Here is a 15866-nt window from a genome sequence, read left to right on the forward strand (position 1 = left end):
AAGAGATGGCACTTTTATAAGAAATTAAATACCACAAAAATACCTAACCACAGGTAAAGCATAAAGGTCGTAATTCCCTATGTGCACGACTGTCACGCAACTAGCGTCCGCAACGCAAGTCTAGGGGAAAACGTCGATTAATTCTTGAAAGGCTTAGGTATATAACTTGTTAAGGTTTTGTGTAAATTGGTTTTAATATAACAATGTTGTCGGAGAAGAACACCCTGGCTAGGAGCTTTAATCGAAAACACTGCCTAATCCGTTTGAGCTATAACAACACAATGTATGGTGACTGGTGAGATTGTCTCTCATTCATAGGTCTACAGAAAAGTCCGCGATGTTAAATGTATATCTAGGATAACTTATTATACCCATTCTTAACTGATAGAAAAAGATCACGTAATATGTGGCATTTGCAAAGCTATTTACACAGACACATTATTAATAATTATCAAATTAAATACGTTTGTAATATTAAGCATTTCATACAGATTACAATGGTTCCTTATACCTCACACGGATACATTATTAATAATTATCAAATTAAATACATTTGTTATATTAAGCATTTCCTACAGATTACAATGGTTCCTTTCACCATACAATTTAAATGAATATTTCAGGAGAAATAGTAAATTAAAGTTTAATTTCGAGCCATATAATGATATAACTTATACGAAATGTTAAAGACGCTATCCGCAGTTCTAATTTTTAACACCTTATGCGCTGGATCGCTTAACTTACCCCCACCATGCACTTCGCACGTAGCCATACAAAACTGAGTAATACATTTTGTATGAAAAATTAAGGATAATTAAGGCAAAACGGGTAAATTTTTGTCTGAAACCCCCACCTACGACACAATCTCAAAGCGAAATAAAACCTTGTCATGTTTCACACATCTTATAAAATCAAGGAATCTTTTCTAGAGGTAACGCACAGGTAACGGATGTATACAGCATGGTAAAGCGAAAACGTGTATTTCTTGGTACTTTTAGTCTAAGATTTCATAGAAACAATAAAGTTTATTCGAGTTTCCAATTTGTTATTTTTCCCATTTTGTATCGCCGTGATTATCATGACATATGTAAATACGTTTTACTATTGCGCGGTTTTCTTATCACGCCTGTTAGCGTGATCTCGGGGCTAGTTGTAATCTATATGTATATGTATAAATGCACGTGTTCCGACTGATTGACTGACTCATCAACGCAGAGCCGAAACTACAGATGATAGACAGTTGAAAGTTACACACTAGGTTGCATTTATAAAGAGTACAAGAGCTAAGAAGCGTTTTTGAGAAATTCAACCCATAAGGGGGTAAAAAAGGGGATGAAAGTTTGTATGGGGTTCAAGTTTTAATTTAAACTAGGAATTCGAAACTTCGTAAAAAGATATATTATAAAAATACAAGAAAACAGATTTCAGTGTTTCAGTGTTTCATCCCCTTAAAGGGACAAGATGCGATTGAAAGATTGTATTAGGATCAAATTTTAATTTCAGCGAGGAACTTGAAACTTCGTGAAAAGGTATTTTATTAAAAGAAAAGAAAACTAATTTCAGCGTTTTTGAAAATTCATTTCTAAGGGTTGAAAGTTTGTATGGTCACCAATATGTTTTTCGAGAACGGAACTTGAAACTTTGTATATTTGCATATTATTCATCCCCTAAAGTTGTGAAAAAGGGGTTGAAAGTTTGTATGAAGATCAAAATGTTTTTCGAATGCGGAACTTGAAACTTTGTATACATATATGCATATTGTTAGAATACAGGAAAATTCATTTCAGCGTATTTAAAAAATTATCCCCTAACTGAGTTAAAAAGGAGTTGAAAGTTTGAATCATAATACCCGATTACAAAAAAAATCAACTATTTTGGAAATTCAACCCCTAAGGGGGTAAAAAGGAGATGAAAGTTTGAATGGGGTTTAAGTTTTATTTTAAGCTAGGGATTTAAAATTTCGTTAAAAAGATATATTATTAAAATACAAGAAAACTAATTTCAGTGTTTTTGAAAATGAATCTCTTAAGGTGGAGAAAAAGGGGTTAAAAATTAGTATAGAGATAAAAAAAAATCGAATGCGGAACTTGAAACTTTGTATATGCGCATATTATATTATAGAATAAGTAATTTTTAGCGTTTACAAAAATTCATCCCCTGAAGGACTAACGAGTATGCCCAGAAACTCACATCAGGTTACATTTATGACGTGTACCTACAAGAAAAAATAACGGGTCCAATGCGAGTCGGACTTGCGCACGAAGGGTTCCGTTTCCGTACCATCACGCAAGAAACGGCAAAAAAAATCACGTTTGTTTTATGAGAGCCCCACTAAAATATTCATTTTATTTTGTTCTTAGTATGTATTTGTTGTTATAGTTATAGCAGCAACAGAAATACATTTTCTGCGATAATTTCAACTGTCTAGCTATAACGGTTCATTCATGAGTTACAGCCTGGTGACAGACAGACGGACGGACAGACGGATAGTGGAGTTTTAGCAATACGGTCCCGTTTTTGGGTATCAAACCTTAACAAGTTTTCAAAATGTATCTCCTTAATGCCTCTACTGAGATTATAAAATTAGTAGGTATAGTAATAAATAGTATGCACATAATATATATTTTTTGCTGCATTCATTGAAATATGTTCTCTTAAATTACAGCAACCAACATCAAAATCCACTTGACTTAAAACTTCATACAATTTGCAAAAAAGAAAAGTAATTTCAACATTGATTGGATATGAAAATTATAGGTACCTATACCTACTAAAGATGTAAAATGTACAAGATAAGATTCTACGCGGACGAAGGGGGTGGGCAACAGCTAGTTAGCTATATAGGTACTTATTACAGATGCATTTACCTGAAAGCATATGAGCGACACTCAACATCGAAGTTGTATCCAGCCCTCGATCTGGCAAATCGGCCGAAGTTTTTCAAAGGTATCGTAGATTACATAAGTACCTATTATCTTTGGACTAAGTACCTCTTTGTGCTCTTGGAAAGTTTTATTGAATTGGTGAAATAACACTGATTGAGGCCTGTTCGAATTTACCAAAATCGCTGCCGTTTAGTTTACCTGGTAGTCCTGTTGGTTTATTGTTGCGGTCGTGGCATTGTGTTTTATAAATTCATATTAATATGTTGTTTTGAATATCTCTCAGTGATAAATTTTGACATCATACTGATAAATTATGAATAGTTCATTTAAAGTTGGTATCAATTACTTGATTAGCCGCTATTCTTATCAGTCGTTGCTTGAATAGAAACATATATTAACTCACTAAAACATTCGATTGACTCGTATTGTACAAGACAGACGCTTTATTTTAATGTGTCGCTCACTGATTATTGAATAGTGGAGTTAACACTAGATCCGGGACATGGACCAGGATGTTTCCGCGACTCCTAATGGAGAGTTGGGGCATCGGCTATCGGATGTTACCAGTCAAGACAGTGACAGTGGCATAGTCGATCGAAATACACACAGACCATTTAGCATGTAATACCAATAAGCGAACTACCCTACATACTATCATTATTTTTTTGAGTATATACAAGTTGTAATTTTAATTATTTTGGGTTGGGGAAAGTACACATTTCATGTCCCTGTTAGTGTTCATGTAAAGGTTTCTTGTTTTCGTAGGTGGCGTCCAAGTACTTATTTAAATGCGGTAGCCCCGAATAGGGCAATCAGGAATAGATCTGCGTCATCAGTGGGAAGCGTCTCTAACTATGGAAAGGTATTTTGTTTAATCTGGTTATATTTAATGCTCTAATTCAATCAAATAATACTGTTTTTTATATTTATGTATAGATCGTGTCATTCATGAAGACGCGGGTCTTGACTCGTAATTTCATGTTACTAAAGGTAACAAGCCTGTATAACAATATATTTATACAGATGATTACTATAACTAGCTTATATCTAAAATAGGCCCTTGAGGCATTGTACCAAGGATGCTGGCGGCATTTCCTCGTTGTATCGCAATACTGATACGTTGTGCGAGGAAGCCGCCAGCTCTTCGGTCACCAGTTACGTCAACCAGACGTTTCGCGATTTCTCCAAAAAACTTGTGCGCGCTGGGACCCCATGGACCTAGAGTTTCAACGCCAAATGGTACAAAATGGTACTCTCTATTAAAGGTTAGATTTGACAAATTTGCACGTCATCGTGAATGACATGATTGACATGAACTATACTGGAATTCCCGAATTCCAGTACTTGTTTGTGCTCATAATTACTGAATTATTTTAAGGAGTCGTCCGTTGATGGCAGAGAGTTCGGCAAGAGGAGAAGATGGAACACGCTGGTTACAGTTATGGTCGTGCAAGCTAAAGCTCTACCAAAAACTTCGGACAAAAGTTCGATGTACTGTAAAATCAGGTTGGTAACAAAATATTGAAACGTAATTTTGATAAAAATGTGGCGTAATTAAACTGATTGATGATTGATTATATTGACAGGTTGGGGACTGAAATCCATAAAACAAAGTCCGTTGCTAGATCGCAGCAGCCTGAGTGGAAGGAACGGTTTCAACTCCATATTTACAGGGACCACTTGTTGAAGGTCTCCTTATGGGACAAAGACAAACAGAAGAATTTTATGGGCAGGTACTTATATTCATACTAGCTTCTTTTGCGTGGGATGATTGATAGAAACTATTCTGCTTATACATGCTCGTATGTTCGTCCTCGGACCTCAAACTATCTCTATGCCAAATTTCAACGATTCAGCGGAAGAGCTAACAGACAGACAGACAGAGAGACAGACCGACTGACTGATTATAAGTAAGAAATTATAAACTTGGTTGTTGTAACATTTCTTGTACTTATGTGAAATTTACTACTTATTTGAACGCATATGTATGCAGAGTATGGATACTATACAATCAAAAGTTAGTGATGTAGTTCCAAAGAGTAAAGTAAGTACCTATATAGAAATGTGGTTCTAAAATTCTGAGAAAGGTTTACTTACATGTCAACGTTTCGTAATTCAAATAAAGGAAATGTTAAAGCTTGGTTTGAATAGAGGCTCTATTAATTTAATCATCAAAGGTCATAGGACTGTCAGTGTCAGGAGGACTTTTTTTCTATTTTTTGTATTCGCTTCTTACCACACCCTCCTTAACACGCTCCTTACCTTTCTTACCGCTCGCCTTACCACGAGCTTGACACTGACCTGACACTGACATATTCGCTAGCGTGTGCGTAACTTATTTTCTATGTGTCTCACTTGTACAGACATATTAGTGCAAGCGCGATTAAGTTACGCAGACGTTACCGAATATGTGAGTGTCAAAGTCGTGGTAGACGTATAAGTCATAGTTCGGCAAAGATTTGATAAGAAGAGCTAAAAGCAGAAGAAATAATCAGTTTTAGACCTCTCAAAAAATCACTAATGTTGTTTTCAGTGGTCTTAATAACTATTAAGTGTATGTTTTGGGACGCTGGAGGAGTCGCAATGCGTCGGGGATAGTGCAATACCGCCTTACTAACAAATGCAGTAAGGTCCAATTACCTTGTACATTGTTTGAATTTCGAACTCTTACGACTTTGTTAGTTGCGCGGTATTGCACTATCCCCGACGAATGGTATACCTTCAAAGGACCGCATGCGGCTTGCTTTGCCGACACCCGTGATAGGTGTGTGTGTGTGTGTGTGTGAATGTAATTTCAAAAAATCAAGGTTTTTGAATGTGTGCAGCTGTGTGGTGGATTTGACGACGTTGGACAAGGAAAGGACACATGAACTGCGCGTGGAGTTGGACGATGGCTTCGGCGAAATCCATTTATGTGTTACAATGTGCACCGTTCGGGACGACCCCTTCTTGATTACTGAAACTATGGATTCAGGTGTTTCGTTGAAAAATAAAAGCGTGAGTTTTTGCACATTTAATTTTTGTATGTTCCATGTTAGTAACATATTTAACCAAACTTCATGGAAAGCATGTAGAATTCCTAAAATTTGAAACAACTGTTTAAAAACAACTACGGCTAAGATACTATATACTAACTAAACAGTGTGTGACACCTTAAGATATTAAAATATTATAGAGTGTGACACCCTTTAATGTTTCGTTCTTCTGTTTTTGTTGCCTGTACATCTCCCTGTCACTGTCTGTATTATCTTTTAACTTATCTTATTTTCCAGAACGATCTGAAACTAGTCGGGCAACTGCACGTGACTGCCGTGGCAGCACGGGGCTTGAGCTCTAAACCAAATGCATATTGCACTTTGGAGTTACACAATCAGAGAGTCCAAACACACAGTATAAGTTCTAGTAGCGAGCCTGTATGGAACAAAAGATATACATTGTGAGTACCTAATACCTAAATAGTATATTGATGGGCTGCCACCCAATTTGTCGATCATTAGCACTCACTTTGCTGGGATTTCGTCGTGACACTAACTACGTACTAACAACCATCGTATGCTTGTTTGCCACCGTCGTGGTATAAAAATAAACATTATATGTTTTACAAGAGGGCAAAGTTGTTGTTTAACGTTCGTGCTACTATTGAGCGTAGCGAGTAGTTCGAAAATTGGAATCCTGAGCGTTGCGAGAGCTCAAGGCACGAGGGTTAAACATATTTTGCCCCCGAGTGAAACACAAATTTTGAACACACACTCACACAAAATATTAACTGTAAGATATCAAACAAGATCAAATCAAATCAAATTCAAATGAACGTCATTTAATATTTATCATTCAAAGTCATTATTCCAGTCCATTCTACCAGCAACATAAGGAAACAAATCAAAATTTGCATCATATTACTTTGCCCCACGTGTGGATAAAATGCAACTTTCTCATTCGTTTTTGAACAATCAAGAGAGTTTTATACCAGCTGGTGTGACGAAAAATCAATTCTGATAAAATTTAAATTTAGCGTGGAGGTAGTTCTGATTTCTACCCCACAAACCGCCAATATAAATTTTGAAGTAATTGCTCGAGTTGTGATTGAGTTTCTCAAATAATGTTACGCCTGTTATACGTAATGGAAGGAATAGCTGTCATATTTTTTACAGTGACGTCTACGATATTACCTCAACACTGGATGTGAAAATAAAAGACAGCTCGCTCAAAAGCTCCTTTGGTATCGAGCACCTGGGCAAAGTATCCATACCGTTATTTAGGATAACGAATGGCGAGTTGCGATGGTTCGCGCTTAAAGATAAGAATAAAAGAAACAGCGCCAAAGGAAATCATCCAAGGGTCCTATTGCAGATGTCTATAGTTTGGAGTCCAGTGAGTTCTTTCAATATTAACTTGATTCGCTTTATGCGCTCTACGATATACTTTAACGTAATGGAATGTATTATAAATATCATAATACATGGACCGTGTGTTGCAAATTGGTTGCTACTGCAGAAGTGTAAATAAACAAATTGATCATATACCCACATAATACTTCTGGCAGCATAAACATAGTATAATAACAACAAATTAGGTGCCTATCTATTCTTAAATGCGTTAAGTCCTATGTGTGTAGGTCAGCGTGTAGGTACAAATATTACAAAATGTGTTCATATTTTTCAGATTAAAGCAGCGCTGAAGTTATTTTCTCCTAAGGAAGTGAAATATATAGAAAAACCAAGAAAACTGGACATCGATGTTGTGTATAAGAATGTAATTTTCATACAAGATGTGTTTGATTTTCTGCACATAGTCGACGATGCATATAAGTAAGTGATCAATTTTCTTCACAATCACATTATTACCTATGCTTGCGATTTATATGCATAGCCCACAGATGCTGCTTGAGCGAATTCTGGTTTTCCATAAATCAAACTAAGGTTTGATTTGATTTTGAACCAAGCAGATCAGGGTGCGTAGTGTAGCCAACGTCCCAATCGTTTACGCTCCGTAGCGGACGGATGCAACTGTCACTGTCGCACTAATATGCAAGATGAGACACAAAGCGTGTCGCTGTTGTAGGGCAAGCGATTGTCACCTTGGCTAGGCACAGCACAGGTTTAATTATTGCAGTTCGGCCGACATACTTAGTGACTAGTTTAATAGATCGATTAGCTGTCTGATAATTATTATCATGACCTTACGTCAACTCAATTTAATTTGTTTATGTGTATTAGAATTGTAAACAATAAGATAAGGTGAGCCGAGGGGACTACGTTGCTTGTTTTTTTCTATGTTTGAATGGAAATTTTAATGTAACGTTTGTGTAATATTACCTCTTTACGCTTAAACCACTCAACCGGCACCTTTTCACGACATAAGTATGGAGATAGCTTCAAGCTCGAAAAAGGACATAAAGGAGTTTTGCACAATCATCATCTTCATTCCGCATAGACGAGGTCACGGGCAGAAGCTATACAGACTGCTTGTGTAAATATGTGGGTCATACTGAACAACTTTTACTATCAAGCCAACCCCGAAATCGCGAAAAAAATCAGCTGTTCTATAGAAAACATTGACTCTGATTCACCGGAATGTATGAGACTGCAGATTTTTTTTTCGCAATTTCTGGAAGCTGGCTCCGTAGTAAAAGTTGTTCAGCCTACATATTCACCCCTCAGAGTTTGGTCAGTGATGACAAAAACACTCTGTATTTCATAGTGTTTTAATCCGAATTTTGAAATATTGATGTAACCTTCAATAAGTCAAATGTGATTGAGAACAGGATTTGTTTCAAAGTCCAAAGAGTTAGGTATTCTAACGATACATGTTATCTTTGTTAGTGGGAAGGTCGAGCAGATAGTAAGCAATATATCATTATAAGTAGATTTAAATTCATATTATCTTCATACGTAGTACAATATTAATCCTCTTGTATAAGTATCGTAAAATTAAGACTTTACCACATGCAAATAAGTACACGCACACCTACAGGCTATATTTACATTTATTTTTACAATTGTATAATTAAAAAATTTAAACGGTACCATAGGCATTTTGCTTAATCAGGTCATAACTAAACTTTCACATACGTCTAAGTAGATTGTCTGTCGAAGAAAATGTGTACTTATTATCAGATAACAATACGCATCTTGTAATGACGAAACGATGAGAAAATAAATAAGTACTTACCAGTTTCTGCTGGTAGGAAGGTAGGAATCACACCTAGAGACGCCCTCTTTCTCAACAATCTTTTCGTATTATAAGCATATTTTTTAACTAGGACAGATATCATTTATTAAATACGGAGATAGATAAACAGAGAAAAAGACTGAACTAAAACCAGAAACTACGAGTAAATTAATAAAACTAGAAATGTAGGATGTTACTTTTCTTGAAATCGTTGACTGTCACCAAGCGTACCCGTGTCTGTGCTTATTTCATTTCAGTTTTGATGAAACCATAATAAATCCTGTTAATGAACATTATTATTCCATTTACAGACGGTTTTTAGAATGGGACAATCAAGAGCTATCACTGGTGGTGCTGGTTGGTTGGCTGCTCTTCTGGTTCTACTTCAGGCCGTGGACGATCCCGCTACTTCTATTGGCCCCATTCGTGCTCCAATTAATCGTTGGCCGGAGTTCAGGTATTCCTTTGCGTCTCAGTGCTATCCTGGTTGTATTCTTGCTAGTTTTAGGACCTTTGTAGCCCTATTTGGTCTGCGTTGCCTACGAAGCTAGGTTCGAATCCCGGTGAGGGCATTTACTTTTGCGTTGATTCCTTATAAATAAATACTATAGGATATTATTACACAAACTAACTAAGTCCCACGGTAAGCTCAATAAACAAGCCTTAGTGCCTTAAGCCTTGAGGGTACTTAGACATCGATATATATATATATATATATATACCGGGTATTTCCTGTAACACGAGCAATAAATTAAACTGTAGGCTGTACTCCTCAAACTGACCAACATTTGTTCAGCAACTTTTAAAAATAACTTATGTTTTAATTTTTATTACACATTCAAGTTAATTCTAAGACGCAATGTATTGCGAATTTTGTTACGTTTAGTCACTGATGTCAGCATACATTGAAAATAACATTTAATTTGTATGAAAAAGATAAAATCTTAAGATTACATAATTTTACAAAGTTGTTATTCAAAAGTTATATTGTTTTAGGAGTATAATATATGGTTTAATTATTTGCTCGTGTTACAGGAAACACCCGGTATATATATAGAAAACACCCATGACTTAGGAACAAATATACATGCTCATCACACAATAAATGCCCTTACCAGGATTTGAGCCCGGAACCATCGGCTTCATAGGCAAAATCACTACCCACTAGGCCAGACCAGTCGTCGGTTCCAAGGCGGTAAACATAAACATTATTATTAGGACTATTTGTATAAGATTCAAAAGTAACGGTACAGACTACGCGTCAAAAGCACCTATTTCTCTAATAGCATAAAAAGAAAATATAAGTCCCTGTAAACAAACAATTGGTCTGTGACAGATAGGTAGGTACTTTAGAACGCGAAAAAATAGTACTAGAACTTTTGGTTACAATGAAATTTTCAATTTGCTACCTTTAAGACATATTTACAAGCTTTTATCTGGTTTTGACAAGTTTCTGATATCCAATTAAGCTGGACTGATGCAAGAAAGGTAAGAAATTACCGACTTACCACCTAATTCATAAACGTGTACGTGTATAGTTACAATGCCGCTAATAATAGTTTGTCCCTTTCCGACGTATAGGTATGATGGAAAGGAATAAACGATTATTAGCGGCATCGTATCTTTAGTACACGTTTATGAATAAGGGGGTTAATGTTTATATCATTTTGTCTATTATTAGGAGCCTATTAATAAGACTAAAGCGAACGAACATTTTCACAAATATATTAGAGAAAAAATACTTATCAGTCACAATTTGATCTATCTTTTTACCGATTTTTTATTTTTAGATGATAAAGTATTGGTAACGTCGTATAGGGAGTACGGAGATACAAGCTTGCTGAACACTAGTGAAAGGGTAAGTTGTGGCAATAGTCACAACCTTTTGACACCTAATTGTTAAGTGTTTGTGAGCATGTTATCAATGTGACTTACGGTTGTTATGCGTAGTGGAACAGCGTGGAGAGAAGGTGAGTATGTGAGTATGGTCCAATTAGGCTCAAGAAAGTGGCAGAAGACGACATAATGACGTAACTACGTCATCCTTATATTTTATAGATCGTTAGGGTCGAATTGGAGTCAGTTTAATCCTCAGTTTAGTCTTCTCCGTAGAAGAGTAGTAGGGCATGTACGATTGAGTGAATGACTGCGTTTTGAAGTGCACTATATTTAAGCGAAAAAAATACACTAATTCTAAAACTTCGATATTATTCCATGAAATGTTGATGTGACCCTGAAACTTGGCAATTTGGGTGACCTGTCTGAAAATCCACTGATAGCGAGTCCAAAACGAGCACAACAACATTAATATGATTTTTTCCTATGTATGGAATCAATCTGAACAGCAGGGGTATCTTCTTCCTAGGAGATTAGTGTCGTTATGAATGAATAAATGAATGAAAATCTTTATTTCAGGTAACTAATGGCTAATAAATAAATACATTAAAACTAACATACATAATTATTATGACAATATATTTTAAAACTAAACACTACAAATCACATTATATATATATATATATATATATATATATATATATATATATATATATATATATATATATATATATATATATATATATATATATATAATAAAATTCCAATTGATATTAGAAATGTAGGCAGTGACACAATTTTCAAAAATAAATTAAAGGCTTTACTTATTAAATTAGCCTGTTACGATATAAACGAACTCGAAATACCTAAGGGATAATTTGTAGTAGGTAAATGTTGTACGCATCCTTCTTTTGTAATTTAAATTAATTAATTGATGATATTTTGACATTTTGTTATTAGTTCTAAATCAATTTATAACATTATTCTACGATTATTTACCTGACATTTAGTAAACAACTGACATTTTGAAATTGTAATTTAATTATAGCTATACCGCACATTTAAGTCTATCTTAAATTAAGAATATGGTATTTTATTTGACGTGTAAAAATCTGTATTTTTTTTACCAATAAAAAATCTGAATCTGAATCTGAATCATTAGAGTTGCGATGCATTACGCGACCCCGCTGTGTCAGGGCGCTGGCCTCGGAACCCCCGAAACTTGACACCCTATTAACTATGATTGTTATGTTGTGTTGATTGTGATTGTTATGATCGTGTCATTCACGAAGACGCGTGTCATGTCTCGTATTGTCATGTTATTAAAGGTTAGATTTGACAAATCAGAGCGACATTGTGAATGTGTATGTGAAAAGTGTCTCAAACTCGTCTCTCTGAACTCGGAGAAAGTGAAGATGTAGGATGAATGTAAGGGAACTAAACATCTAACACAGCAAACAAAGCAAGTTAAATGAAATGTTTTTTATAGAAGTAGTCGCTAATGGTCATTTCATATTATATAACATAGGTACCTATTTACTTGTTTATTTTTCAGCATGACAAAAGTTTACCAGGAAAAATTAAGACTTTACCGGAAGTGTCTATCAAAATTATCGACAACATAGAACTAGTGGTATCGTTCGCGGAAAGAATTTACAAGTAAGTGTATAGTAACAGTGATGTAAATACTAAAGTTATTTAGGGCCGATTTCTCCAAGCGTTCGCTAAATTGTATCGTATGGGAAGTTTCATTGTTCACTGTTAGTAACGTTGATCAGTCCGCTAATTGTAGTTGGTGCAACTGGTCCTTATTGCTTTTGATAACTTTGACTTAGAGCGCTTTCATAAACAATATCACATCGGTAGACCAGGCCGCGTAGCCAACGTCACAATCGTTAACCATAATTAACCTACATCATTACTATTGGTATCGGTTAAAATAACGTTTAATTACCTCTACATTGACATATTTTTTGTTTCCAAAAAATATTATTTATTCTAGATTTAGTTTTAAATTCCATTGAACCACTGTAAAACCTGATTAATAGAAAAACGTCTGAGTTCACTTGGCATAAATATATTACACTACCCAACTTCTATTAGAACTATAGCGTGATTTTATCTGGTACAGCAACAGTAGGTTCCATTATTGAGCTGTCTCAGCTCATAGCTTATTTCCTGAGTTATTTAATCACTGTCTATAAAAAAAAAAAAATAGTTGTCTTAACCGGAACTAAGGAATCCCAATTTTTTTCAGTCTAGCTACGTTTAAGGTGCCATTCCTGAGCTACGTCACAATGGTTTTACTTTGTGGGGCGTCATTTGCTGTATATTTTATTCCAATAAATTACATGATGATGGTCTTTGGTACGTATTATAATGAAAAAAATATTGAAGTCTAGTAATAGTGCATCGACCCACCTATAGATCAACCTACCTACCTATAGATAGATTATCTTTGCTATAGTATACCTGCTTTATCTAAGTTTACGAGTTATACCTATGCGCATAAATCACATAATACAGTAAACTTGTTTTCAGCACCTTTCCGAATTGATCCAGTGATTGGCACGTTTACCTCTTAGATGCTAGTATCAATACTCATATAAAATAACCTAAGGAACAACTAAACTCATCTAAGTGTTAACCCTGTTTTAAGACAAAAATGGTGATTAACTTGTTGAACGAATACCATACAACAAACTGATGCAAAGCAATTTGACCCATATTGATCTGTGGTAACACACGATGGATACTGAATTGTTACGACCGAAATTGAGTTATTGTCACACGTGTGATACTAAGGCGCCCCACGGGTTAATCCTGCAGAAATTGCCAATAAACGTTCATTAGGTACACCTATTTGTTTTTATATTTTACAGGCACATACAAATTCTTCAGAAAACATTTGAACCCTAGTAGAAAGCCGAATAACGATTTGGTCGACTTTATTTCACGGATACCGGACAACGAGATATGGGTAAATAATTTAATATTGTCTGGCTAGAACGGTGGGGCAAGAAGAACATTGTCTTATAGTGAATTATCATACTGTTCCTCTTCCCCTGAGCAAATTAAACTATAGCCGGTGAAACAACTTTGTTAGTAGAAAAAGGCGCGAAAATCAAATTTTCTATGGGATGATAAGATAACCTTTCGCGCCTAAATTTTTAAATGTGTCGCTTTTTTCTACTGAGGGAAATGGCTTGACAGACTATATGTATTTGTTACCCAACCTGATCTTATCCATAAATATATTTTTAAAAAGTTGACATATAAAGTTAATCACGATCATGGTTTTCATTGTCATTGCGACTGAAATTTCACTACCTATACTTATACTTTTTGCGTTGAATATTCTCCCCTCTGACAGTTCCTTCTAGTCTCTTTTGATTGTCCTTAGTCCTTATTTAGAACAACAAAACACTTCGTTCAGTATTTATTTTGTATGTATTACGTTAGTTTGTGAAACAGACGATGCAGGGCAAACAGATTTATTTGCGCAAATACGACAAAATAAAATTATTAAATATTTTATAATTCATTGTCGCGAAATTAGAATAATTAATAAATCTTCTGAGAAATAATTTGTTACACGATGTGACGCATTTAACGATGAGAAGGAAATTAAGGTAAAAAGTCAAGTGTAAAAATATGAGTGCATATAATTTACTCATAATATAAGAGCAATGGGACATATTTGTGAGTACGATGTGTGCACCCATATTTTGGTACTTGACTGCACCTACTTAAAGCTACAGTAATCACCGAATGTCTTGACTGAGTTTGCGTGTTGTATGGCTTGCAGAAAGACTGGAAAGAATTAAGTGTCCCGGAGCCTATGCAGCGAAGCAGCGAGCGAAGAAGTGGGCAAAACAAGCTAGCGAGAAGCGTCAGCGGCCCGGGTCCGACCACCGAGCTGGACCCCCTATGAAACTCGCATTAACAAACATTTCTATAAATTATTTATACCGCCCATCTATACATATAGTCAAAATAGTCACTGTAAGTTTTCTTTTTAAATTTTTGTTGGTACATGGTACATCTAAAGGTTTAAAACAGTTGTTGTCTGTCACCTCTGTTTGTCACTAACTCCAGTTAAAATAACTATCGGTATTGATAGTTTCTGATAGTATTTAATAAAACACACTTTATGTATCTCAGTAGTTTTGGCTAAAGTATTGGCAGGTTTAGTTCAACTGTAAATAATTTTAAAGGTATGTAGAAGGTACTTTAGCGTAGAAAAAAATACACATTAGAAAACGTCATTAATATTAATTTACTTAATCCATTAAACTAAAATCACAATTTGCATTACACCTATTTTGGCTAAAGTAGACCTAGACGGCTCTGTGTTACGATATGAGGTCGCCGACGGATCTTCAGCCTTTTACAATCTTACACCTCTCCTAAGTCTATGGCACCATATACTCGTACGTGGAGCAGAGCGGACACCGGCCGCCCTCGACCTATCACCGCCTCTTCACTATAGAACCTTGTCTGTGCAAATTTGGCTCAGGAACTTTCAGCTCTCGCCACTCCTTCTGTACAAGATTTCAAATAATGTTAAAATAAATAAAAAAATCCTCTATTACATAAAATTAAATTGAAACCACTACCATCATCTAAATCCAGCAGCGCAGGCTTCGTCAAAATCATAAGTCAAAACATCGCAACATCACTTTTTAACTTAAGGCCACTTGCACCAATCACTAACCCGGGGTAACCGGTTAAACCGTTAACCCAGTGTCAAATTGTACAGATAACCCTGGTAACGCCAGGTTTAACCAGTTAAACCCGGGTAAATGGGAGGGTGCAAAGAGTTTTTAACTCCCGTATCTACTGTAAGAATTAAACAATACTACGGCAGATATATTGTGGGAAAAAGGACGGCTTTGGGCGACAGTAACGTATCTGATAGTTGTAGAGTAAACTATACCAATGTCGGCTTCTCTCTTAAGATTGACGTGAACT

General features: G+C 35.5%; 2 protein-coding genes across 11 annotated transcripts in view; one reads left to right on the plus strand and one right to left on the minus strand.

Moving 5' to 3' along the window:
• Window positions 1-2806: 2806 nt before the first annotated feature.
• On the plus strand, window positions 2807-15204 carry LOC133521456 (multiple C2 and transmembrane domain-containing protein-like). 2 transcript variants are annotated; one of them, XM_061856435.1, is made up of 14 exons: window positions 2807-2946; window positions 3651-3747; window positions 4264-4391; window positions 4472-4618; window positions 5711-5882; window positions 6158-6321; window positions 7037-7256; window positions 7548-7693; window positions 9368-9513; window positions 10847-10914; window positions 12448-12551; window positions 13150-13259; window positions 13775-13872; window positions 14701-15204. In XM_061856435.1, the coding sequence occupies exons 3-14, from the start codon at window positions 4327-4329 to the stop codon at window positions 14824-14826; spliced, it is 1566 nt and encodes a 521-aa protein (XP_061712419.1). In that variant the 5' UTR covers window positions 2807-2946; window positions 3651-3747; window positions 4264-4326; the 3' UTR covers window positions 14827-15204. The 2 variants fall into 2 exon arrangements, with proteins under 2 accessions (XP_061712419.1, XP_061712411.1); XM_061856427.1 differs by lacking the exon at window positions 2807-2946 and adding an exon at window positions 3028-3506.
• The window catches only part of LOC133521405 (multiple C2 and transmembrane domain-containing protein-like), a 59788-nt gene continuing 59074 nt past the window's right edge, over window positions 15153-15866 (minus strand). For 8 of the 9 annotated variants that reach the window (XM_061856403.1, XM_061856414.1, XM_061856395.1 and 5 more), the window contains exon 14: window positions 15153-15436. In XM_061856403.1, the coding sequence (XP_061712387.1) occupies window positions 15365-15436 (72 nt within the window). In that variant the 3' untranslated portion in view covers window positions 15153-15364. The remainder of the gene's footprint in view (window positions 15437-15866) is intronic. The other variant, XM_061856365.1, reaches the window with a different exon arrangement.

This window comes from Cydia pomonella, chromosome 1, assembly GCF_033807575.1.
Source record: "Cydia pomonella isolate Wapato2018A chromosome 1, ilCydPomo1, whole genome shotgun sequence".
NCBI classification, from domain to species: Eukaryota; Metazoa; Arthropoda; class Insecta; order Lepidoptera; family Tortricidae; genus Cydia; species Cydia pomonella.

Excerpts from the sequence above, each read along its gene's own strand:
- LOC133521456 (XM_061856427.1), top strand. The coding sequence starts at position 3,388 with ATGGACCAGGATGTTTCCGCGACTCCTAATGGAGAGTTGGGGCATCGG. Across the intron at positions 4,392-4,471 it reads TCGATGTACTGTAAAATCAG|GTTGGGGACTGAAATCCATA; the intron begins GTTGGTAACAAA and ends TTATATTGACAG. Across the intron at positions 7,694-9,367 it reads ATAGTCGACGATGCATATAA|ACGGTTTTTAGAATGGGACA; the intron begins GTAAGTGATCAA and ends TTCCATTTACAG.